This window comes from Aulostomus chinensis, chromosome 23 (assembly GCF_037954235.1).
Source record: "Aulostomus chinensis isolate RoL2024-O1b breed Wild chromosome 23, RoL_Achi_v1.0, whole genome shotgun sequence".
NCBI lineage: Eukaryota > Metazoa > Chordata > Actinopteri > Syngnathiformes > Aulostomidae > Aulostomus > Aulostomus chinensis.
This window is the reverse complement of record NC_141342.1, coordinates 11100794-11125790: the sequence shown is the minus strand read 5'-3', so window position 1 is coordinate 11125790 and position 24997 is coordinate 11100794. Positions and strand designations below refer to the sequence as shown.

At 42.1% G+C, this 24997-nt stretch overlaps 4 protein-coding genes across 8 annotated transcripts; 2 read left to right on the top strand and 2 right to left on the bottom strand.

The window, feature by feature from the left end:
• The first annotated feature begins 277 nt into the window (after window positions 1-277).
• On the top strand, window positions 278-9266 carry spsb3b (splA/ryanodine receptor domain and SOCS box containing 3b). 2 transcript variants are annotated; one of them, XM_086194488.1, is made up of 8 exons: window positions 278-2867; window positions 3865-4031; window positions 5871-6006; window positions 6484-6664; window positions 7419-7606; window positions 7700-7802; window positions 8036-8161; window positions 8253-9266. In XM_086194488.1, exons 2-8 carry the CDS (start codon window positions 3991-3993, stop codon window positions 8786-8788), a joined length of 1311 nt encoding a protein of 436 aa, XP_086050614.1. In that variant the 5' UTR covers window positions 278-2867; window positions 3865-3990; the 3' UTR covers window positions 8789-9266. The 2 variants fall into 2 exon arrangements, with proteins under 2 accessions (XP_086050614.1, XP_086050613.1); XM_086194487.1 differs by having other exon boundaries at window positions 278-3565.
• On the bottom strand, window positions 995-3324 carry nubp2 (nucleotide binding protein 2 (MinD homolog, E. coli)). Its single transcript, XM_086194489.1, has 7 exons — window positions 3193-3324; window positions 2641-2756; window positions 2321-2519; window positions 2088-2242; window positions 1832-1942; window positions 1660-1729; window positions 995-1275 (listed from the first exon to the last, which is right to left on the bottom strand). Exons 1-7 carry the CDS (start codon window positions 3206-3208, stop codon window positions 1136-1138), a joined length of 807 nt encoding a protein of 268 aa, XP_086050615.1. The 5' UTR covers window positions 3209-3324; the 3' UTR covers window positions 995-1135.
• Window positions 9252-12781, bottom strand: eme2 (essential meiotic structure-specific endonuclease subunit 2). 3 transcript variants are annotated; one of them, XM_086194484.1, is made up of 8 exons: window positions 12252-12781; window positions 11450-11571; window positions 11273-11368; window positions 11064-11188; window positions 10900-10981; window positions 10683-10798; window positions 9890-10079; window positions 9252-9562 (listed from the first exon to the last, which is right to left on the bottom strand). In XM_086194484.1, the coding sequence occupies exons 1-8, from the start codon at window positions 12697-12699 to the stop codon at window positions 9407-9409; spliced, it is 1335 nt and encodes a 444-aa protein (XP_086050610.1). In that variant the 5' UTR covers window positions 12700-12781; the 3' UTR covers window positions 9252-9406. The 3 variants fall into 3 exon arrangements, with proteins under 3 accessions (XP_086050610.1, XP_086050611.1, XP_086050612.1); XM_086194485.1 differs by having other exon boundaries at window positions 9256-9562; window positions 10900-10978; XM_086194486.1 differs by having other exon boundaries at window positions 9256-9562; window positions 11273-11365.
• Window positions 12782-14295: 1514 nt separating this feature from the next.
• On the top strand, window positions 14296-24712 carry mfsd1l (major facilitator superfamily domain containing 1-like). Of its 2 annotated transcripts, XM_086195143.1 has the most exons (14): window positions 14296-14440; window positions 14977-15077; window positions 15298-15407; window positions 15489-15544; window positions 15627-15770; window positions 15874-16032; window positions 16748-16863; window positions 17022-17122; window positions 18482-18593; window positions 18676-18813; window positions 19128-19267; window positions 19511-19622; window positions 19734-19824; window positions 24462-24712. In XM_086195143.1, the coding sequence occupies exons 1-14, from the start codon at window positions 14419-14421 to the stop codon at window positions 24482-24484; spliced, it is 1425 nt and encodes a 474-aa protein (XP_086051269.1). In that variant the 5' UTR covers window positions 14296-14418; the 3' UTR covers window positions 24485-24712. The 2 variants fall into 2 exon arrangements, with proteins under 2 accessions (XP_086051269.1, XP_086051268.1); XM_086195142.1 differs by lacking the exon at window positions 24462-24712 and having other exon boundaries at window positions 19734-21490.
• The last annotated feature ends 285 nt before the right edge of the window (window positions 24713-24997 follow it).

The window sequence follows — 24997 nt, the reverse complement described above, 5'->3', positions numbered from 1 at the left end:
GATTTCTGTGTGTAGCTGTATTCTAATCATTACGCAAACATTCTCAAACTTCAGTGTTTTTTCCTGTAGTACTGCCGTTTGCATTAAAGGTGTGTGTGTGCGCCCACTGTTGGGTCTCACAAACATTAATTTCCAAAACTGTCCTCTCCATCATCTTCCTCGCCTCTCGTTCCCTCCCTGCCTCCTCATCTGTGGCTGTACCTCACCTCTTCCACATTCCAGCCATTAAAATCCTGCATGGATTTCAGTGTTTTTGTTGCTATTGGATATGAAGCCGAAGAGCAGGTTACTTTCAGAAAGATTGAATCCAGATCAAAAAGGAAGTTCTCCTTACAAGAAAGGGGAAAAAAAACTTTATTTCTCAAATATGTTTGAGGGATGAAGCAGGAATCTAGAGATTAGCGTTTGACCTAGTTTTAAAAGAATGGTCGCGTTTGATCTGGAGTATGTTGTTCTGAAAATTGACCTGCTGATGATGCATTTACTGAAGCGCCAATCTACAATCCTGTATTACCACTGGTATTGAAGTAATCCTGATGTGTCAACGTGAATGTTTTCACAATCAAATTAAAGATTCCAACTTAGATTTGACTTGCTTCTAAACACATGGTGTTTTAGTAGCGCGTATGACTCGGCTGGTTTTGGTGTATGGAGGCCCTGAAGGGCCACATGTAGAGCCTTTTATGGATTGAGCAAAAAAAACAATGTATTTAGGCCACAAGATACAGCTCCCTCAGTTATTAAGGTGTGACTGAATTGAAGGAACCATTTCTCCTTATAATTGATAGTTCTCGTTCCTGGGCGGCTTCCGGGTTCAGCAGTGGTGTGCAGGCAAAATTCTTAAGACTTGTTGAAAATAATTGACACTATTGCTTTGTTCACACTGCGGAGGGCAACAGCTAAATTACTCTTATCTCCTCCAGAACCGCAGAATGTGTGATCACAACCTTGCACATTCTAACTATTAGATATTTTCCAAAAGTAGACAATGAGATGATTTAAATAGTTTAATATGCAGATGTGTTTTATGTAAAATGCTAAACAGAATCAAGGAAATCTGCAGTGTATCACATTATAATCTGTTTGAAGGGTTGAAATGTTGACATTGTCCAGGCTTTTGAGCAGAGAGCATGGCTCAGGCTGTTCCGAGGCTGTTGAGGAGGGTCTGACAAATAGTGCTGATTGTGCTGAAGGTGGCGCTGTCAGGGAAAGACTGCACAAAGTCTTTGCCCTCCTCTATACTGCTGCAGAGCAGAGGATCCAAGGGCACAGAACCTGCAAAGGGGAAGATGTGATTAATTACCCTACCTGAACCACATCCTCCCGCCGCAGTTAATCCCAGCTGTCCTGAAGTCCCTCAAACAGCAGTGAGATTCAAGTGTCAAAATACATTGCGCCACTGTTAGATTAAAGCTGTTTGTCAGCTGAATTAGCTACATCACGATGTTAATCTGATCAGTTTAGAGTGCAAACTATTGATCTGACCCATTATTACTAATACGTATCACACCACATCTTTTAGAAGCGCCTCTACACTGACGCGTGAATCAACCTTTTTAGCAGGAATATTAAAAAAAAGGTTTGACTCATCAGGAAGGAGTACATTCTCAGTGTGTTGTGACACCTTGTGGCTGGAAGCTGATACTGCATGTATCTCACCTAGGAAGACTGATCCTGTCTGTTCAGCCAACTCTTCACCTCCACCTTTGGAGAAAATGTTACTGCATTCCTGCAAAGAGAGAAGTTATTCAATCACGGTTTAGTAACGCTAAACCTTAGCTGCATGTTTAGCTACCATGTGTGGACGCACAATCTGGTGTGAGAAACCCACCGAGCAGTGCGGGCAAACAAAGCCACTCATGTTTTCTATGATGCCCAAGATCCGTACACCTGTCTTTTTGCAGAAGGTGATCTCCCTCCTCACATCCCCGGTGGATACAGCCTGTAGGGCAACACCAATACGGGAACAACAGTCACGGAAAATCATTCAATTTTCTGAAAACAAAGGATAAAATGTGGCAAATCTTTGTAATCCTTACTAATCTCACTACAGTGTGTTTGGTAGTGTCCACACATGTAATGTGTACCTGCGGTGTGGTCACCAAAACGGCTCCATCCACCCTGTGTTTCTTGAGGTTCTCCACTATGGCCAAATGTTCATCTGATGTTCCTGGTGGTGTATCCACCAGAAGCACATCCAACTCCCCCCACGCTACATCTGACACAAACTGTCCAATCAGAGCTGTGGGATTACAGGAGACGAGTTAGAAATCAAATTCTAGGAATGGAAACATTAACTAGTTGAAACGGACAAAATTACCATTCTTTTTGGGTCCTCTCCACACCACTGCTTCATCTGGGTCCTCCAGCAGGAAGCCAATGGACATAAGGGCAAGGCTTTTCTCTGCGTCTGTGTAAACCGGCACCCAGCCTGAGTCGCACTGGTGTACATCAGGTCGACCCACACTCAGCATGCGAGGGATACTGGGGCCACAAAGATCCACATCCAGGATGCCAACCTGATGCAAGTCAGGTGATATCCACAGGAAGAGTACAAATTACTACTTGTATTGAAACGTTGAAGGAGGTGCATCACAAGCTGTATCCTGTCATACAAACGGATATGCTATTTGTGCTCACCTTCTTCCCAGCATGCCTGAGAGCCAGAGCTAGCTCTGACGTGACGGTGCTCTTGCCCACACCGCCTTTCCCTGACAGAACCAGCACCACGTGTCGAACCTGGGCCATGCTGCCATCTGGCATGCAAAGGGTTAAAAAAAAACAAAATACACAAGCCAAACATACATTAAAGGATATCTGAATTCTTAAATGGCAGTGCGTGTTGACATAAGAGGAAGGACTGAGAGGTACGTCTCATTACGTCACCCGAGGGCACAAGTTTAGCACAAGCAGGCTTAAACGTTGATCGTTACAATGTAATGATAATATATTTATCTTTCCAATCAGTAGGACATATAACAGGTTCCTAATACTTGAAGAAATGTGAGACATTTAGGCAGCTACAAGAACTGAATAAATCGATAAGCTACAGCTAGCCGGTTAGCTTAATTATTCAATATGTCTCGTAAGAAAGCCCGTTTTGTCAGCAGCTAGCCTCCGTCATTACAATGACACGAAATCCCGACACAAAAGTTTTCGATCTTAGATTTGATCTGTTCCGCTGTAACCTACCGTTATTTTGGTCCATATTTTAGATACGCGGTTACATTCATGCACGCAGTTTAAGCGACAAGTGCTTCCGTAATGATGCTCCACCCCCTACCCAATCAAAAACTCACACCACATTTAAGTCCCGCCTTTCTTTTAATGCCACCAATAAGCTTGCAGAGCTCCACACGGGACATACAATTGTGCCATAATGTGTGTAACTGCGCCATGGACGCTCAAATGTTACATGGCAACTTTCAGGTTTGGTAACAAAATCCGTCACAAGTACATTTCAAATAAGTGTAACAGTAATAAGGGTAACTGACGTCATGGAAACGGTTGGTTACAAAGGAGTGTGCATGTGAACACAAGGAGGAATGTACATAGCTGTGTAAATGTAGGTGAAGATGATAGTGCACATACCCACACACACTTGAGCATACACATTTATCCATAAATACACGTATTTAACCAGTTTCCCACACGTTCCAGTTTGTGATTGAATTCGCACTTGAAGAAAGTAAAAACACTGGGAAAGTACTTGGAAAATACCGCGTAGTGTGTACATTGGTTTTATAATATTCCCCACACGTGGGGAAACCGGATGACGAGCACAAAAGCCAGTTATTATCCTACTGACCGTTACCTCCACTAGGAGTAACTGAGTAGATTAACACGAACTCCTCCTCCCTGCAGGTCTTATCCAATAAGCGCAAGATGAAGGCGTGGAGAAGTAATGTTTATGTCTGGCTTGTGAGAAGTGGGCCAGAGTGCAAAGTACACCTGTCCCACAGTTGGATATAGAGACACACAGGCCATCAAATGAGCCACTGCAAGACGGCATATAAGAAGACCACCATAAGGTAGGAGCACTTTTAATATGATTCCTCTTTCACTGCGGGGTTTGTTTGTTTGTTTGTTTGTTTGTTTTTGACAGATGTGGCGACCAAATGAAAACAAATACATCAGCGAATGTAGAAGAGCGTTGCATTAACAGCCGTCTAGAATACAGGGAGGAATTTGAACATTTGCATCAGTTTGAATATCTGCAATCGAACCTCTTTGGTCCTGCTGCCACTGCCCTATCACAATCATGTCAGTCATATCGGTCCAGTCATATCCTTCAGGTCATAAGGCAACCGAGGCAGAATAGCCCAGGTGATGCATGTAGGGTAAGGCCCACTTAAAGTGAGACTAGCCGCCGACAAACTAATCTAAATTATTGGCATTTATCTCCCGCACCTGCTTGCAGAGCAGTCACCAGCTGCTGGGTTCAGTGTTGGCATGAAATCAGACATGCACCTGCACAATATGATGACCACTGGAGCATAATGTTATCTATTATACTTTTTATATGCAGGCAAATAATAATCCAGGGCAAAGTTGGTTACTTTGGTCCTGATTAACAGGGATTTTTTTTTTTTTTTTCCAGAAAAACAAAATCAACACTCCATTAGGAGAGTGGTAAACAGACCATTATAGATTTGTTTTTTGGATGCAAACATCAATTAAAAGTCAATAATAAAAAATGAAAAAAGCAAAGACAAATATTATTATCGGGGGTCTTTGAAAAATCTGGAAGAGCAGTTACATCTGAAAGTGTCGGAAAAGTTTTCAAAGTTTATATGATGAGAGAAAATTGAGGAAAAGTCACGGAAATTCGCTTCTCAAATACCTGAATGTTGGAGTTCATGTGACTGCTAGAGGGAAATCTCCGTATATCACTGTTTTCATCAAATAACATCAATTCTCATTCATTTTGGTTAAATATGTGCTTGTTCATTTTGATGCGGAGCTCTCGGTTTGTTTTTCATATGTGAACAGATGCTTCAGAGAACGTGTGGCCATGACAATGTTCCTTAAAGACACTGAAAAATGGAAATTCATTGGTAAATGAACATTGCTGCGATCATCGCTCTCGCTGTTGAAAATGCATCAACTGAATTGTGCCGCTGTGGTCTTGCAGAATGGAGAATTCCCCTCTACAGACTGACCTAACATCTGAGTAGGAGGAGCTATAAGCATAGCCATAGCTCGCATATTGACAGCAGAGATTTATGATCAGTGGACAACAGTGTGTGGTCACTAGGTCAGGTGACCATGTTTGTGTCTCCCTGCTGCTGACAGACGTTGTGGCCCAGTGGCTGAGCAGCAGAAGGTTGGGTTTAGAGGTTAAACGAGTGCATGGAAACACATCCTGCTGCCAACTGTGGCATATGGGACAGGTAGAAATAGGCGTGCTAGCACACAAGGGGCTCGCCGTCGGTGAGGAAACGGAAATCCTTGCATGTGCTGCTGCTGACTGTAAAACTGAAATTAAAAACTATCGGTAGGAACATTTTTAAGCTTTTATTTAGTCATATCTTTTACAACATGATGAGAGTGAGAGAAATAAAATAAAACAAGTTTGACTGATAAATGCCAAATGTACAATCTGGTATTTTGTTTCAGACCTTATTTGAACTGGCTGCTCTTCTCAGAAAGCCCCTGGAAGTCATTTCTGTCTCTTCCTCGAACACTAAGTTTGGTGCGTCATGTGTGAGATATGTGTGTCATACGCAAATCAAAGAATGCACTAGCAGTGAAGCAGGAGGTCAACGCTGACATCTGACATAAATAAAGAGTACGTGACCCTCTGTAAACGTGCCAGCTTTTAATAGAGGGTGTGTGTGTGTGTGGGGGGGGGTCGCTGCTTCACACAGGGCTGCCATGCTGAGAAGGGGCAGGAACGGCCGGGCTCGGTATTTGGCCTGGAGTGAAACACAACAAGATCCAGATGCCATGATAGTGATCCAGATGTCGGACAGGGAGGAATGGGAAAGCCAAAGCACGGCACAGGTGAGACACGAGTGAAGAAGTTATGTTTGACTTGAAAAATAGAAGCATCACCTGCTTAATGTTGCAGAAGAAGAAATCCAGTATTACTGTCATGGGGGCAGTGAGAGAGAAGGAGGGGGATCATGTTTCTACCTGAGTACCAGTAGCTTTCCGTTGTATGAAAAGGCTGCGGTCAAAGACGTGGTCAGGTCCTCAAAGGCAAAGATAGGAGGTTAAGTATTTTTGGAAGGGGTCTAAATTTACCCTCTGTCCCACGTGACCTCTCTCACCAATAAGAACCATGAACGGCTTTTTAAAGGCTTTCAAACTTGTCATATGGGTGATGATACTCTCATTGAGCTGGTTGGATTCTGGCGTGCAAGGGCGGTTACAACCAGTCTTTCAGAGGACCTCGCTCCCTTTTTCCTGCTTCCAAGCCAACATCTCTGGATCATGGCCACATCTATGAACTTAAGCGATGCTGTTTATGTCAAGCAGATCAGTGAGCTGGAGTCTGAGGTGGACTACTTGGACTCTTCCCAGACTGACACGGAGGTGGAGGCCTTGCCCAGCACAGTGCCAGTAATGGGGGAGTCTTTCTGTCAGTGTGACCCAAATGAGGAGCTGAGCCTGGGCTTCGGTGTCATCAGTGACTGCCTGTGTGGGGAGGAGGACAACGGTGAGGGAAAACCGGTGAACGTCGTACCAAAAGTATCAAAGCATATCATTTGTATATGCACAAATTATTAGTAATCTCTGAATTGAGCGCATGAATAAAATCAATAACGTCCAGTTTTGTTTTTTTTCAGAATGAAGACTGTCCTATTAATTTGAAGAACAGCGCTAATTTCTCTGAATTAATTAAATACCTTTTCACGGAAAAAAAAAAATTCTCTCTTCAAGAAGTAATAACATAGATTTCAAATTTTTAAAAAAAATGTAAGAAAAAAAGTCTACCGTGAGAATCTCAGAAACCTGCATGGAGGAGTGGCCTGCATTCCTACTACGTACTCCCATGATCTCCTCTTAACAGTTGAAGTATCTTTAAGTATTAAACAACTGATTAGCAAGCAGACTTTCTTAAATCCTTATTTCCTGTTCGTATGAATGTTGTATGCTTCCATGTCTATCTATGAGAGGCTTTTCATTTTTGGAAACTTGAATGATCTCCCAAGCACAGACTTGACCTGAAACTCACATTCCATTCCGTAGATTTCTTTACCCAGAATGCATAACAAATGGGGCCACTTCCACTAAAACTGAGAGAGATGTGTTGTATTTTTTTAATGTATTTATTTATTAGTCAGTGGTGGCTTGTCTTGTGACGTTTCAGTGGCATCGAATGGAAAGTTGAACTGTAAAATAAATACAAGCCGATCGCAAACAATCAAGTATCAACGATCCTCCAGCCTCATACTTCGGTGTCCTCTCAGGTTTCGACTGGGTGTGGGATGAGCACTGCAGATCCTCCGGAGCTTTCCTCAGCTGTGACAACAGGAAGGTGAGCTTTCACTCCGACTACAGCTGCGGCACGGCTGCCATCCGCGGGACCAAGGAACTCGCCGAGGGCCAACACTTCTGGGAGGTCAAGATGACGTCGCCCGTCTACGGCACTGACATGGTAGGCGACCCTTGCTGGAATACGTCGAGAGAATTAGCGTGTCTCATCCTGGTCCAGTCGTGAAGGGTGAGCTGCTCTTGTTCATTCCTGCAGATGGTGGGAATTGGAACTCCGGAGGTGAATCTGGAGAAATTCAGGTATAACTTCGGCAGCCTGCTCGGCAGCGATGAAGACAGTTGGGGGCTGTCTTACACGGGTAAGTAGGTCAGAGGTTACAGTTCAAACTCAGTCTGGAGCAGTGTTGCCCACAGTGGGTGTTCTGTCATCAATTTCAATCATTTTCAGTACTAAAACACCTGAAAAATCGAAGCAACATGCTAATCATAGTCTAATTTATAAAGTTTTAGGGGCCATTGATCTAAAAAAGAACCACTTTGGGATTCTTCGCATGACTCAGTGTAACCAGATGAAATATACATTTTCTTAAAGGTCTCCTGCAGCACAAAGGGAACAAAGTGAAGTTCTCCTCTCGGTTTGGTCAAGGTTCCATCATAGGAATGCACTTGGACACTTGGCACGGAACCCTGACCTTCTACAAGAACCGCCACTGCATAGGTGCGTGCTCCTCCAGCTAGCAGGTCTCGCTAGCTTCATGAAAGCTAGTAATCGAATGAGGACTAATTGTGTTCATCGTGTCATCTTACAGGTGTTGCTGCCACCAGGCTGCAGAACAAGAAGCTCTACCCCATGGTGTGCTCCACAGCAGCCAAGAGCAGCATGAAGGTGATCCGTGCCTGCTACACACCAACCTCCCTGCAGTACCTTTGCTGCGCCCAGCTTCGCCAAATCTTGCCGCGCTGCCCAGACGTACTAGGGACCCTGGAGCTGCCCCCGGGCCTGCGCACCCTCCTCCACTCTCAACTGGGCTGGGTTTTCACCCTTAGCAGCAGCCCCGAAGCATCAGAGCAGCACACGGACTCACCCGAGGACTTCCAAGAGGAGGCGATGAGCCTACCTTCAAGCCCAATCCTGAGCCCGATATCCACGCTCAGTGCCTGCGCCTCCCCAAGCCCCTGCAGCAGCCCATTCCCAGATACAGTCCTGCACCAGTGCCCCTGTCATACGTCACCTCAAACCAGACCCTGCACTTGCCACTGCCCTCCAACTCCTCCCAGCAGCGACTACGACAGCTGCTGCTCCGAGCCAGAAGATTATCAGTGCAAAAGATGCCGCTGGACTTGACTTCACTAGCTATGACATCACAGCTTCCTGTTTGAAGTGTAGGCTAGAAGAGCATCTTTTAGCCAGTATTTCTGTTTGAGTGGATTGTTGCTTTATTTTTATTTTTTGTCAAAGAATGTGGAGAGGAGAATGAATATGTAGTGAATGAAATGAAACATTAATGCAGTGTCAGTTTGTTTTAGCCACCATGAGAGCCAAAAGTGTTGCTACCGTGTTCCTAACATATGCAAGTCACCGTCTATGGATTAGACTTTAGACTCTGACTCCAAAACTCACCCTGTAAATCTGTGTGCTTACTTGTTTTTCTCAGGGATAGAGAGGGGGGGGCTCTTTTTTTTTTGATACAATGGAAATTTTTGTAAATGTGTATTTTGTAATCAAGGTTCGCATTCTGGTTTGCACGAAGATATCAGTTTTGTATTCACAGTTACGCTTTGTTTATGAATTTTCTTACAATTCTATAAAATAAAATATAACAAAAAAACGACACAGGCTGCGGTTCATTATTGCACAATCGTTTAGTACAAATTTAACGAAGATGGTAACGTTCAGAGAATAAATACAGCAGTTTAGCAGCAGAGCCATGATTAGAAACAATCCTTGAGTTCTCTTCTGTTCTTAATCCAGCACCAACTGGGGGTTCTGACACGTGAAGCAGCGGTAGATTCTGGACGAGATCTCTGGTCCAATTCTCCTCTCTGTTGTTTTGCTTTTCACCAAGAGGCCAGCCAGCAGCCCCTTCCTCTCCTCCTCCGACCCCAAGCTGCCGTACGCCTACGCGACACCACATGAAGTCAGTCTGGGAACACTGGGAATGCTGGACCTGAGGTCAAGATGGAGCTCACTTTTTGACCTTAGTTAAAAGGGTTGCGCTAAGCGTTGCTGCCTGACGTCACTTCTGTTGACGTGCATGTTGGTTTTCTGACATGTTTGGTTTTCTGAATTCATTAGAGAATTTTTTATTTTTAAAAAACAATTACATTTCAAAAAAACAGAGCCAATGATCACACAAAATCATTTTAGACTGATGGTTTTTACATTCGGTGCAAAATTTAATTAGATTATAATACAATCCCATGGCTCAGCTAAAAGTGTGTTTACCTGCAGTAGCAGCCGAGGAGACGGGTAGGCCGCGGTCACCGCGGAGGCCACGGCAGAACTGACTCTGTTAAGCTGCTGGATCTGCCGGCTCCAGACCTGGATCAGACCAGAACCGTCCCTCTCTACCCGAACCCCGCTAGCCCAAGAACCATCCACACAGAAAGGCAGTTCCGTTTGCTCTGTTAGCCTCCTGATGGGCAGAGGTGGTAAAAGTACACACATTCATGACAAGTAGAATATTTGTGTACAGAAAGAAGTAGAGTGGTAAAAGTAGAAGTTCGTATTCTCCTAACTCTCTGTCCTTCTAACTCTCCTCACACTCTCCACCACACACGCGCTCGTCTCTGCTCTCATCTCTACCGAGTGAACGCGTCGGGTCACTTCTACAAGCTTCTTAAAGTTTGACAGCCGTCTTCTCCTTCATCCGTGAAAGAAACATCCAACTTTTACCTGCAATACCGCCACTAACACCTCAAACGTTTTCTGCCCCCGAAACAATATTTTGTGTCATGTTGCATCATTTTTTAAAAATTGTCCATCAAAATTAAAGACGAGCCTGTTTTTAAAATGCAACAGGCTCGTCTTTTTTCTTTAATTCCAAAAGGTGTCACCAAAAACAGTCGAATGCCTGAGAATATCTACGGTGACAGTAAACTGACGCTTAACGAGGAACGATCCATTCCTAATGGGAGTCTCATGACTTTTTCACAACTTCTAAATGTTTTGTTTAGGGATAAATATGAAGACTTAAATTGAGCGTAAGTGTTTAAGGGAAATGTTTCCAGAAGCGTACTTAAAAGGGCGTTTTGACAAGGCCTTGGTGACGGCACACACATGGTTAGTGACCTCCTGCCAACCCTCCACCAAGACCAGGGAGATGTTTTTGCTGAGCTGTAAATACACAAGGACCTGGGGAGAAAAACACAACACCTTAAAGCTACGTAAAAACGTGTCCTGAGGATACCAATGTGTTGTTATGGCAACTGATTGCTCTCAGGAGATGAACAAACCTCCTCAACGTCCACATCCTTCAGGTCCAATCTGGATTGTAGCATCTCAGCTAGCTTATACCCACCGCCAGGGTTTGTCCTGCTGGTCAGTAAACCAACAGATTTGGTCAGGAATCCAGGAATAGATCCACATCTCATTCTGTGGGCTACAATCACTGCCACACCTGTAATCCCTCTGACAGTCGGTCACTAAGACGGTCACCACCTTCTCTGTATTACGGCTGAGGAACTCCAAAAGAGGACTGAGGACAGAATCCTCCTCTGGCTCCGCCCCTTGGCGCTCTAGCAACTGCAGCGACAATGAAATGCAGATTTAATGGCGCGCAAGTCCGTTCTACCTGAATCAGAGCAACAATCCGAACTGACCGCTTACCTTTTTGACCGACATCACCGTGTCCAAGAACTGAGTCAGATCCAGCACCTGGACCACTTGCTCCTCCTCCACTGTTCCTTCCCCATCCTTTGCCTGCTGAAGACAAAACGGTGAAGCAAGACCGCAAGTAGAAAAAAAAAAAAGTCAGAAAATACACAAAACAAGAGAAGGACCAACCTGAGGTAACTCTCTGGTCCAGGTGATGCTGTGAGGGAGCGGCTGGTTTTTAATGCTGCACCTCCAGTCAAAGGTTGCCAGCGTGTCCAGCAGGACGTCAGAGCCGTCCCGCTGCAGAAGAGCTGGAGAAAGACTTATTAGACTAAACTGTCCCGACAACCTCCGCTTACAAGACGACGCCCTCCAGTGCTCTTCCTCATCTTTCCGGAGGATAACAGCCAAATGACCTCAAATTTTCATGCTGGAGGGGCAGAAGGCCAGATCAAATCGGTGCTTAAAACTGGAATTACTGTTTCAACTGTACATATTTAATTGAAAGATGCATAAATTCACATGGATTTAGTTCTGATCCAGCGTGAGGCTGCGGGAAACCACCCAGCTCTTCTTCTGTTTCAAGAGAAATACATTTAATCTTCATGTAATTCGGAAAATTTATTTGAATGGTGTCCCATATTACAGGTTCCACAACCACTAATTCCTTAAACACCAGTCTGCTCATAAATAAAACAAAGAAATTCACGTTAAGTAAGCTCAAGCGTAGTTTGATAGAACTTTAACCTTTTTTAAAAATCAATTTTAGGCAAAACAGATCTTCTCAGTCGACTAAAAAAAAAAAAAACTTTTCCAGGTCTATAGAGACTTGTTTTCCAATTCCATGACCAGATTTCATCAACTCTGTGAGCCCTGTTGAACTGATCCTGATCCACACTGGCGTCTTTTAAAATTTATTTTAAAGTGTATTTTCCACAATCCTGGGCGTGTCAATCTAGTAACTGACAGTAACTGCAGGCAGCCTGCGTACCTGGATGGATGCATACGGTCAGACTCTTGACGCAGTTCTCCGGTCTAAGGCTCCTGAGGAGCTCCGCGGCGTCTCTCCTCCTCTGGCTCTGCTGCCTCTTCTCCAGCCTCTCCTGGGCTCTGGCTGCTCTCTGGATCTCTCTAGCCTCCCTCCTCTTCCTCATCCTCTGCCTCTCCGCTTCCACCTCCTCCTTGGACCGACGTCTCTTGGCAGGACTTGGGGTACCTGATCGTGGATCAGACAGAGGAGACTTGGGACGAGACTCGATAGTCGTGTTTGATGGTGGGAGGTTTTTGTCTTCGCAGCCTGAAGTCGCTCCATCCTCCGAGTCTCTGCTAACAGGCACTTGCTCGCTCTGGTCACCTTTTACACTGAATTTGGTGCCACTATCGATGTCGTCGTCAGACTCAGATATGTCCCAGGTCTTTGCTCTACTTAGCACAGACATTTCACTTCTTTAAAAAACACTGAGGAGCTCTCAAACACATGTTCAAAACACACGAATCACAAAGACATAGTAAAGATCACAGTACGGTGTCCGCCGAGGGACAAAAGATCAAAACGCGCTTTATTTGTTAGCAAAAAAACGGAAAGGTTAAGTCGTAAATGAGAAGAAACGGAGGGCACAAACTGTCACATAAGCTTTCACATTTGTTAGTTTTATTATCTTGGAAGTTAAAATAAAAACAAATGATTATTACTACTGTCAAAGAAAAAAACACCTATTTTTTTAAAACAATTCTGTAATATTTCTTTAGGAAACAACCCCTTTAAAATAGAAGACTTCGTATATCTGAATATTGTGCGAAATGCATTTTTCATTCGCTGTAAATTTAATCATTTTCATCCAATAGCTTTCAAGTGATACGAACTAGGAACTCCAAAGCAGTACAACATATTAGTGCTAGATGAGAAGTAAAGGACACAAACGCTTGTTTTTCTTATTTTGTTGCCTCTCCTCTCATCAAATTTATATTTCTTAATAGCTGACATGCCATAATTCCAAATCAGTACAATTGAATAAGAAATTTAGGGATAGGATTTCAAAAACAAAAACAAAACAGTCTTACATTTTCTACAAATGTTTTAGTGCAAAGTCTGTTTTTCGTACACTGCAAAATTCATCCATTTTTATCAAATGCCTCCATGTTATGCGACCCCGGGAACCAAATAAGTTCTAGATGTTATTATTTTATAGATAGAGGACATACTATCAGTAATTCTATTGCTTCCTCTACTTTGTGTGAATATTTCAGGGCACAATGTATTTTTCATATGCTGCAAAATTCATCTATTTTTCTAATAGCTTCCATATTGTTATGTGGTAGGGACTCTAAATAAGCACCATTTGTTTGAAATCTAGGACAAGCCTCTTTTCCCTATTTTTCTACATATGTTATAACCTCTTGTATTTTCTAGTGTCTGGATTAGTTTGCAGCAAAAAGAATTCCCTTTTCACAATTCAGCATTTATCTTACGTGATATTTAACTGCAAAAGTTGGTGGGGGTTTTTTTTTTTATTTGGAGTGTGTTTTTTCCTTTTCTTTTCTAACTCTTCATAACCAAAAACTGCACACCGTTTTTTAAAATTTTTTTAAAGATTATTTTTGTCTTCTTTTTTTTTTTTTGTCCAATCTGGTAATAATAGCTCAATAGCTTTTTTAAAAATTTGGAGTCAAATATTTAATGTATTTTTTTATTCAAATAGTTATGTAAATAATCTCATTATACGCGTAGAGTGCTGCATGAGACAAAATGATTATTTTTCAGTTCGTAGCTTTAAAAAATATGGGGAAATCAAACAACTGCAAATACTACTACTACTACTACTACTACTTCTACTACTACTACTACTAATAATAATAATAATAATAATTCAGGTTTAGGCCCTAATAATATCGACTCATACAAAGAGAAAATTAACTATCTTTGGTTCCTGTCTAATGTCGACAGTGGGAGAAACTGGGAGCAAGAAGCTGAGCCCAAACATCCAACCTGAGACTAACTTCCCCGTAGTTGACTTTCCAAATGACGTCATCAGCTCGCTCCACGTAGCCGCCGGAAGCGCCGTTGTTGTGGAACGCGCTATCCTGCTCATGTAAACAACACGTACGGTACAGTATGTGAGCTGGGATTTAGAGGTTCTCCTCGTCTTTTTTCTCTCAGTATGGCCCAGCCGGCAGAGAAAGGTGAGTCTGGAAGTAGTTTTACTTTCTTAAAAAAAAAAAATAATACTAATACGTTAGTCTGCAGATCCTCGTGACCAAAATCTGTCCTCAGCAGCTCACTCAGCATTTTAGATCTGCTTCGTCTGACTCAATGGGAAGTTAAAATGTTTAACTAAGGATAATGTTTGACCATCTGAGGAATCCTAAATTTAGAGGAGATCCGCCACGTTTTTCCTATGTAATCAACAACGAGGCGGTTTCGAAATTGTTATTGAATTTCACCAAGCAGGTAAGAGTGCATCCTTGAGATGGTTGCTCTTATTTTGAAAATCCACACTAATTGCCAATTGTTAATCTTAACCTCGCCCAATGCCAACTTGGATAGGCTCCAGCCCCCCCCCCCCCCCAAAAAAAAACACATTAGACTAATTATTAAATGTAATTATGCTGTCTTCCTTTATGTGTGTTGCACATGTGTTCTGAAGTATTAATATGTCTTCCTGTTTTAGATATTCACAACATACTCAAGAGAGAACTCCTTTCTTTTGATTCTACAGGCTACTATCGCTTCCTGGTGCTGTTCTTCAACTGCCTGCTGACATTTGGCTCCTATTTCTGTTTTGACATTCCCAGTGTTTTGCAGGATCAGTTCCAAGGGGTAAGAGGAGAGGGCAGAAGGGCTTATTGTGGAAGCGCTATTGATGTTGTCCAAATTAATGTCATGTACCTTTTAAAGGAACAACAGTTTAATTTACCCAAAATGCTGGCATGCTCCTTTTAAATTGTGTCCCAGCAAGCCGAGCTAACAGGACCACAGGTGTGCAGGTCTGCTGCGATTTTGTTGAAAATAATATTTTTTCTGACTAATTTTCTGACAGAATCTGACATGTCCCAATGCAACCGTGCTGAATGGGACTGGGGACTGCGTGGAGGGGTTGGGGATGACCCCCCAGCAGTACAATCTCCTCTACGCCATCTACGCCTGGACGTGAGTACGACACGCTGCTGCATGATGAAGAAAATCTGACCATAAGAGCAAAGGTACAGTGTGTATCTCTGTTGTCAACAGGAACGCAGTTGTGGTGATCATAGCCGGCTTCTTGATTGACAAACTAGGAAACCGCTGTGAGTCAATGGAAATGTTTTTTTTTTAATTTATCTTTTTACGCTGCTGCAGCAAACTGATGATATTTCCTCCTCTCTACAGTCGGGGTCTTTCTTTTCTCCTTCCTGTGTGTTTTGGGTTCGTCCCTGTTCGCACTCGGTTCCCATTTCAGAGGAACTTCGTATCTGCTGCCACTAATGCTTACGGGCCGGCTTCTGTTTGGATCAGGGAACGGATCGCTGACCAGTGAGAGACACCCCCCCCCCCCCCCCCCCCAATTGATCAAAATGTCCCCATAGCAGTCTTAATTCTGGCTGCTAAACTGTTGTCTTCTCCACTTCCTCATTAGTTGTTCAGAACCGTATCACAGCCTTCTGGTTCAAGGGGAAGGAACTAGCCTTGGCCTTTGGTCTGACGTTAGCTTTCTCCCGTCTGGGGTCCGTCCTGAACTTCTTCCTCACCCAGAAATTTGAAGAAAAATATGGCATGCAGTGGACACTGTGGGGTGGTAAGTGCGGTTGATATATTAAAAACTGATGTGGATTTAATATTACACACATGTTATGCGTCACATGATAAAGTTATAATTAAACCTGCAAAAAGAACTGCCTGGCTCCTAGTAGTTATTTTTGTCGCTCCTTAACACTGTACAACGGATCTCCACCTCACTACGATTACATTTTGAGTGTAGTTTATTTAGTTTTAAATAAATATGAAGATGAATTTAACTGATGGCAACTATTATTATCATGCTCAAATCTTGTTGAGATTGTGCAGTATTAAAAATGTTAATGTGAATTCTTTTTGACCTTTATAAATATCTTGTCTTAAACTTGAGCAGTTTTATTAACGAAATGAAAATGAGGAATAAAGATTAAAAAAAAGTGCATAATTATGGGAAAGTAAGGCTACCGGTAGGATGCATGATATTGGGCTAATATGTTACAAGTGAATATTTTCCCCCGTTGATAAACAACGCGTTTAAACCTTGTGAGTGTTTCTTTTGGAAAAGCCCATAAATCATACATTTCTTGTTTTCCCCTCATTTTTGAAGAAGAAAAGCAAAACAAGAGACTCTTGCAAAACTGGGGGGAATATGAATATCAGTTATGAGACTAATAACAGATATTAAAGCAAAGACAGAGGACGGGCCGCTAATTTCATCTCTCCTTAACCCGAACCCTTGTCACTACAAACATATTTTTTGGTGCTTCCTTTTATAGGTGCCCTGTTGTGTGTGCTGGGCTTTGTATCAGCCATCATAGTCAGCACCCTAGACAAGGTGGGAATGAGGCAGCTGGGTCTGGATGGTGCCATCCAAGAGGAGTCCCGCAAAGTCGTAAGAACACTAGTCTAAACCATGTTTCTTACGACTTCATTACAACGTGACACTTAGCTTCTTAACCCTTGTGTGTGTGTGTGTGTGTGTGTGTGTGTGTGTGTGTGTGTGTGTGTGTGTGTGTGTGTGTGTGTGTGTGTGTGTGTGTGTGTGTGCAGAGAATTCAGGATGTGAAGGTCCTGTCGCTAAGATACTGGCTGCTGGTTCTCACCATCATGTTCTTTTATAATGGCATCTTCCCCTTCATCGCGGATGCCAGGTAAAGTCCCACTTGTTGCAAAGGTTTAAAGATGTTATGTGTAAGTTTCGGACAGTTTTCAAATTCACATTCTGAAAAAACCTGAGGGCAGCTGGTGGTGTCAAAGACATCCAGAGATGAGGGGCGGCATGGCTCGTTCGATCCTCACTTCCCCCGGTAACCATGTCAAGGAATCCTTGAGCAAGATACTGAGCCCCTAATTGCTCCTGATGGCCTTGCGATGGACTAGCGACCCTTTCAGGGTGAACCCCACCTCTCGCCCAACATCATCAGGGATAGGCTCCTGCCCTCCCTCAACCATTAACAGATGAACGGTGTTGAAAATGGATGGATGGAAATCCAGAAACGTTCACTTAGCCAACACATCAACACTGTCCCAAAAGTTATATAATTATTAGTAAGATGTAGCATGTCCAGAAATGTGTTTTTACCATAGTTTCACCTGTCGTGATAGCACTCCCCTTGACTATTGGCTGGGTTAAACCAAGGGTGTGCATTCTGGAGTATTTCTTTTCGAAACCTCGTTATCTTGTCATTCTGACTTTACAAAGTAAGATTTCAGGCTGTCTAAAGGCTCATTTATGATTGTTTTATGAACGTTTTTAAAATGCTGTACAGGGAGAGGGGGACATGACTTGCAGAATAGGACGTGGGCCAGGGTCGATCCCTGGTTCTCTGCATGTCCTTGGCCTACATGGTATGCACTTAACCGATGCGCCACTGGGGTGCACTACAGACAAATTCTTTGTCTATATACTTATTTAACCTTTAACTTTAGTTTTATCATGTTTCTAAAACATGTTAGAAAATAATTTAAAATATATATATATATATATATACACACACATATATATATATATATATATATATGTGTGTGTATATATATATATATATATATATATATATACACACACACACACACACATATATATATATACACATATATGTATATATATGTGTATATATATATAAATATAAATAAACATTTTTGCTTTTTCCTAGCATCATACTGATGACTCATTTCGGGAAATAAAGATGAATATAAGATGGGATGGACTGGCGCTACTTGGTTAGCAGTAGATAGGTTTAATACGTGGGTGTATTTGTGCCAAAACTGCTATATGTTCATATCCTGTTGGCAATTCTAGATGAGTTTTGAATATTACCAACAACGGTACTTATATATAGCACCCCAAGGCTCCCACCGACAATTATTCCCAGGATATGGGTGTCGTTAGCTTAAATTATTAAGTGTCATATTTGTGTATGACTCAATTAAATTCTGCTTCCATCCACGTGACCTGAAACAGTTAAATGAAACACACACACTCACACACATGCTCTGTTTTTCCTGTCCAGTAAATTCATTCAGGATAAATACGATGACTACAGTCAGAAGGAGGCGGCCTACATCGCTGGGGCGGTTTACGACAGCTCGCTGGTCCTCTCAGCCAGCGTTGGCATTCTCATCGTAAGTACTAAAACTTGTTTCGTCTTACTGCATCTTTCACCCTCTGAAGTTTAATATCAGTGTATCACCTTTTGTGTTCCAGGATTATGTGGGTCTGCGAGGGGTTTTCGCTGTGACCTGTGCTGTCCTCACTCTGCCCGTCTTTGGTCTCCTCGCCTTCACATTCGTCCCTCCTCTCGTCTCCACTGTCTGGCTGGGAGTCACTTACTCCTTTGCTGCTGTGAGTTTGGCTGTAACACAGGATTCTGAACTTGTCTGTATTCATCTCTGGTAAGAGAGGGTTTTCTGAGGAGAAAATTTGGAATTGATTTCAGGACCCAGGCTAGATGTAGCATCATTCTCATATGATTTGAGCAGTACCCTCGATTATAAATCTGCATAATCGTATCTGTCCTCACATCCCCAACATAAAAGCCACTGCACATAGAAATAGCAACTGCATTAGATTTACTTGGTTTAATGTATTAAATATGACCCTAAAATTTCATTTTTACCCGTGATGTTGTGACTGTGAATGTGTGTGTTGTGTTTCAGGCGAGCATGTGGCCGTCTATTCCTCTGGTGGTCCCTCAGGCAACTATAGGGACAGCTATGGGCCTGGCCACCTCCATCCAAATGATTGGGATTGGCATCTCCAATCTGGTCGTTGGGCAGATTTTAGGGACTAAGTCAAGGTAGGAATTAAGAGGTAACAAAATCCAAGGTATCACGGTTTTAGGGTTCAGGTTTTTGGTTCGGTTTGTTGACATAATAATGTAACTTTTCTGATACTGTAAATGTATTGGAACTAATGAGTCATCTGCGTACAGTTGAGTATGACATCTTTAGTTGGACCCAAGATCTGGGTCTAGTAACAGCGACCAGAGGATCCCTGATACTTGCTTACCTTTACTGTTTTCCAAATTTCCTGTTTCCAGTGAAAGTAAGATTCCAATATGGCGTTGGCAGAGGATGATGATCTTCATGTTAGCCAACACCGTCAGCTGCATCATCACCTCAGTGCTGCTCAACGTGGTCGATCACAGACAGGTCGGTGACCTCTCTGTGTGTAGTTCTCTACATGTGACCACAGCGTACTGCAGTTCATGCTTACATTTGGGATTTTTCTGTTTTTTGTTTTTGTTTTTGTTTTTTTCACAGGACGGGATCTTGAACAAGACCAGGAAAAGATCAGGACCGACCGAGGAAGAGTCGGACAGACAGCCGCTCAGCCAGGGAGAGGAACAGCAGGGTGAGGATGAGGAGGATGATGGAGGAGCACGATCTCACTCTATCAACTCATGAGTACATGCTTTCCTCGCTCTCACTTTGTTTTTATTTTTAATTTGATATTTTCACCACTTGTTTCATATCAGAAGTGTTGTGTAATGAGACCAAACTACTTGTCCTCATTGTGCTGAATAAATCCAACAGTATTTACACCTGAGTAAGGTTTTGATTTGGAACAAAAATATCCAGTTGTGATATTTTTACTGGAAGGAAAACAATTTTTTATATCATTAGTCTCATTTTCCGTAAGTAAACTCCATTATGGTGAGTTTTTTTTTTTTCAGGGTGCCTTCATGTTATCTGAAGATTGCAGTAAGGCCCTGTTTACACGACAACGGTCGCGGGTGAAAATAACAAAATATTTTATCGGATTTGCCTCTTGTTTAGACGGCGATGGCATTTTGGGGGCTTGAAAAAGCCAAAAAACTGGAACCACCCTCCAGAGTGGAAAAATGTAAATACACTTCACCATCGCGTTCCCGTCTAGACTGCTAAAGACGCAAAAGTCTGCTCAGCTCTACTCAGGTCGCGCACGTGTTTACTTCACACACAGCTCATCCTGTTTTAAATGATGGGTTCCTCTGGGTCGGCCTCCAGCCAAGAACCTGCGGATCACATATCAAAACATGTTCTAACAGCAACAGAGAACCTCAGGAACATCACGCAAGGTAGTAGAAGGAAAGTTCTACACAAGCACACGCACCTGGTGGTGTTGTGTGGCGGTGTATCACACCACCTCCTCGCTGCCTGGCGTGCGTACAAAATCCAATTCCACACAGATTTCCTCCTGAAAATGCTCGTGTAAACGCAGAATAAAAAGTTAGGAGGCAACGCCACTTTTGCGTTTTCTGTTCAGATCGTTTTCGTGTAAATGCAGCCTAAAATTGTAAAATACTTTGGTTTCAACTGTAGCACTGTAACAGACTGTATGAATCATGGTACTGAACACGTTTTATGTCCCATTTTAAGTGCATGCAACAGAAATACTATGTGTATTGTTTACGTTTTCATGTTTGTGTTCATGGATGATTTCAATATGTGGGTGGGGATTTTTTGGTTTTAAATAAGCAAAAATAAAATGACCTGTTTTTAGAGAATTGAATCTCGACTACTTCTCTGTAAGACATTAACGCTAACAAACATCACACATAGGATCAAAATTAAATGGGTTAAAGGCACCCTTAAATGGAAGATTCAAATAATTTAATCAAAGCAAAAATACGAATTTCTCTCATTTCAATGTCCAATTAATCCTTGAGCTCCACAACTCGAATGTGGAACAGAAGGCTGGAAAATAAAATAGAATGAAAGTCATACAGCTGATGAAATTTGAATTTGACCCAGAATAAAATAGAAAGTTAATTAAAGCTGCAAGCAGCGTTGTTAGGGCCTGAGCCCCCGCGCGGCCTACGGCCACGTCCTTGACACCGGCCCCAATCCAACGGTGTAATCGGCAAATCCCTAGGCCTTGTAGTTTAGGAGATACGAGCCTCAGTGCGCTGCACAGTGTGAGAGCAGAGCTGAGAGCCGGCCCTTTAAGAGCCCCTGTTGAGCCGCATTTTGTAATAATGGTGCATTTTGTAATAAACGTCCAGAATGTAATAACTTTTTCATTTCATTTTGTAATAAAGCCGCATTTTGTAATAAACTGCCCCAACGCATTTTGTAATAAATTTTGCCGCATTATGTAATAAGTTATTACATTTGGAGAAGATTATAACAAAATGCACTTGCAACTTTTTTATTCTCTAGGAGATGTAATAACATGGTGCATTACGTAATAACAATTCTAAAGCATTGTTTATTTGTTTGTTAATTGTATTTTATTTTACTTAAAAGTATTTGTAAAAGTTAGGCCTATTATTAGTATCACTGTATTAGCCTAGTAGCAGTACTTAGCAATTACTCTCAGTACACTATTCAAAGGTTGCATTAACAGAGAATATTCTGTAAATTCCAGATTTTTTTTTTATTGGATACCAAAACCACATCAAGAATAGTTACAAACATCCAACAAACCTTATTATGCTTCTTATAATACAGAACAAAACTCTGGGTATCAAAATTGAATCCATTCGTAAACATTAACATATGCACATACAAAATAGAAACGCTGATGAATAGGTAAAGAACAGCTTTATTTATGCATTTATAGAACCTTTCAACAACAATAAATGCAACCAACACATGCAGGCTTGCGGCCAATTTAAAATAATAATGAACCAATGAATATAAGTTCTACCTTAAACAACGTAAGTATCTTCTGCTTGTTTAGAGAGCTGCTATGACCAGCAAATTTCTCCACTAAGATTAATTTTAAACAAATATGAAATTGCTTCAAAAGGCTAAACAAACAACAAAATTTCTATTTCCAAAATATATCCGTTATTTCAAATTGTCCATGTCTAATATGTCTAATTACCAGCCAAGCCATAAACCACTTGGAATGTTTCCCAAACAGCTCCTTGAGTTTTAATGGCACACCACCAAAGCGCCCTGCTGCTTTGTACAACCTTTGTACACTAATTGTGTGCTTTCCAACGACGTCCAACCCAAGGCTTTGGCTTAATGTTTCCCTTAGATAGATTGATGGATGGAATCGATCTGCAATGTCTTTAAAATGTTGAGACACTCTGTTAAACGTCCCAAGCATTGACATGTCATCCTCAAGGGTCATTTTGATAATAGACTGAAACATTTCAGTTGGTAGGACAGGCTGAACAGGGGGTGTAGTCAGAACAGGGTCCTCAGGCTCATCAGGCTGGACAGGTGGGTCAGACTCATCTGGTGAGGCAGGCTGCAGTGGTGAAAGTGTGTTGATGTCATATAACTGTCCTGCTTGAGCATCCAAAACATGCTCTATAAATGGTGTGACTGGTCCCTCCAAACTCAGATAATGTTCTCCATGCCCCTCTGCCACATGACCAAGTACTAGCACTAATATTTGACACAGTTTTTTCGTACCTGGCATCATGTTGAACTCTGTTGGCTGTCTCAATTAAGCATGCAAGCAGTGCATGATCTTTGTAGAACTGATGCAGCAGCCAATCAGATTACAGCCCGCCCTCCCCTCCCTGGCTGAGTGACAGACCATGTAGAGCTTTGAATTTGGCCACAAGTTATTGGCCTATATAATTCAAAACGTGTTCTGTCATACATAGATTTATTGGGCTACATAGCAAGGGAAATTGCATAAAAAACAACAAAAAGTCACTCTTGTGTAAATTCATTGTTTAACAAACAACAATAATAGGTATTATTACATAATGCACCATGTTATTACATCTCCTAGAGAATAAAAAAGTTGCAAGTGCATTTTGTTATAATCTTCTCCAAATGTAATAACTTATTACATAATGCGGCAAAATTTATTACAAAATGCGTTGGGGCAGTTTATTACAAAATGCACCGTTATTACAAAATGCGTTGGGGCAGTTTATTACAAAATGCACCGTTATTACAAAATGCGTTGGGGCAGTTTATTACAAAATGCACCGTTATTACAAAATGCGTTGGGGCAGTTTATTACAAAATGCACCGTTATTACAAAATGCGTTGGGGCAGTTTATTACAAAATGCACCGTTATTACAAAATGCGTTGGGGCAGTTTATTACAAAATGCACCGTTATTACAAAATGCGTTGGGGCAGTTTATTACAAAATGCACCGTTATTACAAAATGCACCGTTATTACAAAATGCGTTGGGCAGTTTATTACAAAATGCGACTTTATTACAAAATGCGGCTCAACAGCCCCTCCCTTCTCTGCTCGCTCTCTGCCATCTGTGTCAGAGTGGAGAGAGAGGAGGATTTTGCCAGTTTTACTGTGAAAGAAAGTCATAACTCTGCATATGTTGGTCAAAAGGGGAATGTAAAGACATTAGTTTGTGGAGTTTTGTGTCAGGAATTCAGTGGTGTGTTTTGGGTGTGAGTGTTTTAGTTTAGAAGCTACAAGTGTTTGTTTGAGAGTATGTACATGAGGGCAGAGAAGCTGCAATTGTGGTTTCCATGACTACAGTAAACAAATCTCTGCCATCTCTTTTTGATTCTTCAAGGAAACATCGGTGAATAAATGAACCAATCAGCTGATAAAATGATTGGGCCGAGGGAAATGGGAGGGTCAGACATGGAAACTGTTGTTTATAAAACTGTGTTTTAGAAGGAATTTCTACATCGCCAATCAAACTGGAAGATACTAATAAATGAATAGTTATTTTTTTTATTTTACAATTATTCACAATTACAAGAGCAAATGACAAATAAACAGATTAAAAAAAGATACCCACTGAGATAAAGAATCAAAAACACACACACACAAAAAAGACTCAAGAGAAGCCATTTCTAACGGACATGAAGTCATTTTGGGACAAAATAAAGAGAGGAAGCTTCCTTGGTGCTCTGAGGAAGAAAAAAAAGACCATTTCAATGAATGTAAGAAGATACAGGGGAAACAAGTCTCCATCCAGATGTAAGTGTGTGTGTGATGCTCAGTATACTGAAGACCATAAATGGCTGTTCCTCTATTTCATGTGGAAAGAAAGAAATCTCCATATTCAGGACCTGTGCTTTGTCTAAATCCAGCCTGTGGACTCTCTCCAGGACTACACCATCTACCTGTCTGACGGGCTCCACCTCTCTGACAAGGGCAACCAGTTTGTGAGCCAGCACTTGTGGGGTCTGCTGGAGAGAAGCGTAGCCCACCTGCCCTTCATCCTGCCTTACTGGGGGGACGTGGACACCAGCAGCCCTGAGACCAGCCTGCTCTGCGACCAGTGAGGAGGATGAGGACAATGTCTTTGTATGATGGACATGTTGCAGCAGAAATCACTCACCTGAAGTCTGGACTAAGAAGAAGGTTGGCCAGCGAGCTTCAGCGGTTCCATGGCGATGGTAGCTGACTCTGCTCTCACCTGCTCAAAAGCAGCTTATAATCAACAGAGGTTTAACAAATATTAAAGCGCAGCAGATTGACCATTATTTTGTCTGAAAGGTGGTGTCATTCTAACAAAAAATATCGATCTCACAAAGACACGGCAGGTGGAACCAAAGATCTCTAATTTGGACTCCTCAGACCAAAGCCCAGATCTCCACTGGTCTGATGTCCATTCCTTGTGTTTCTTGGCCCAAACGAATCT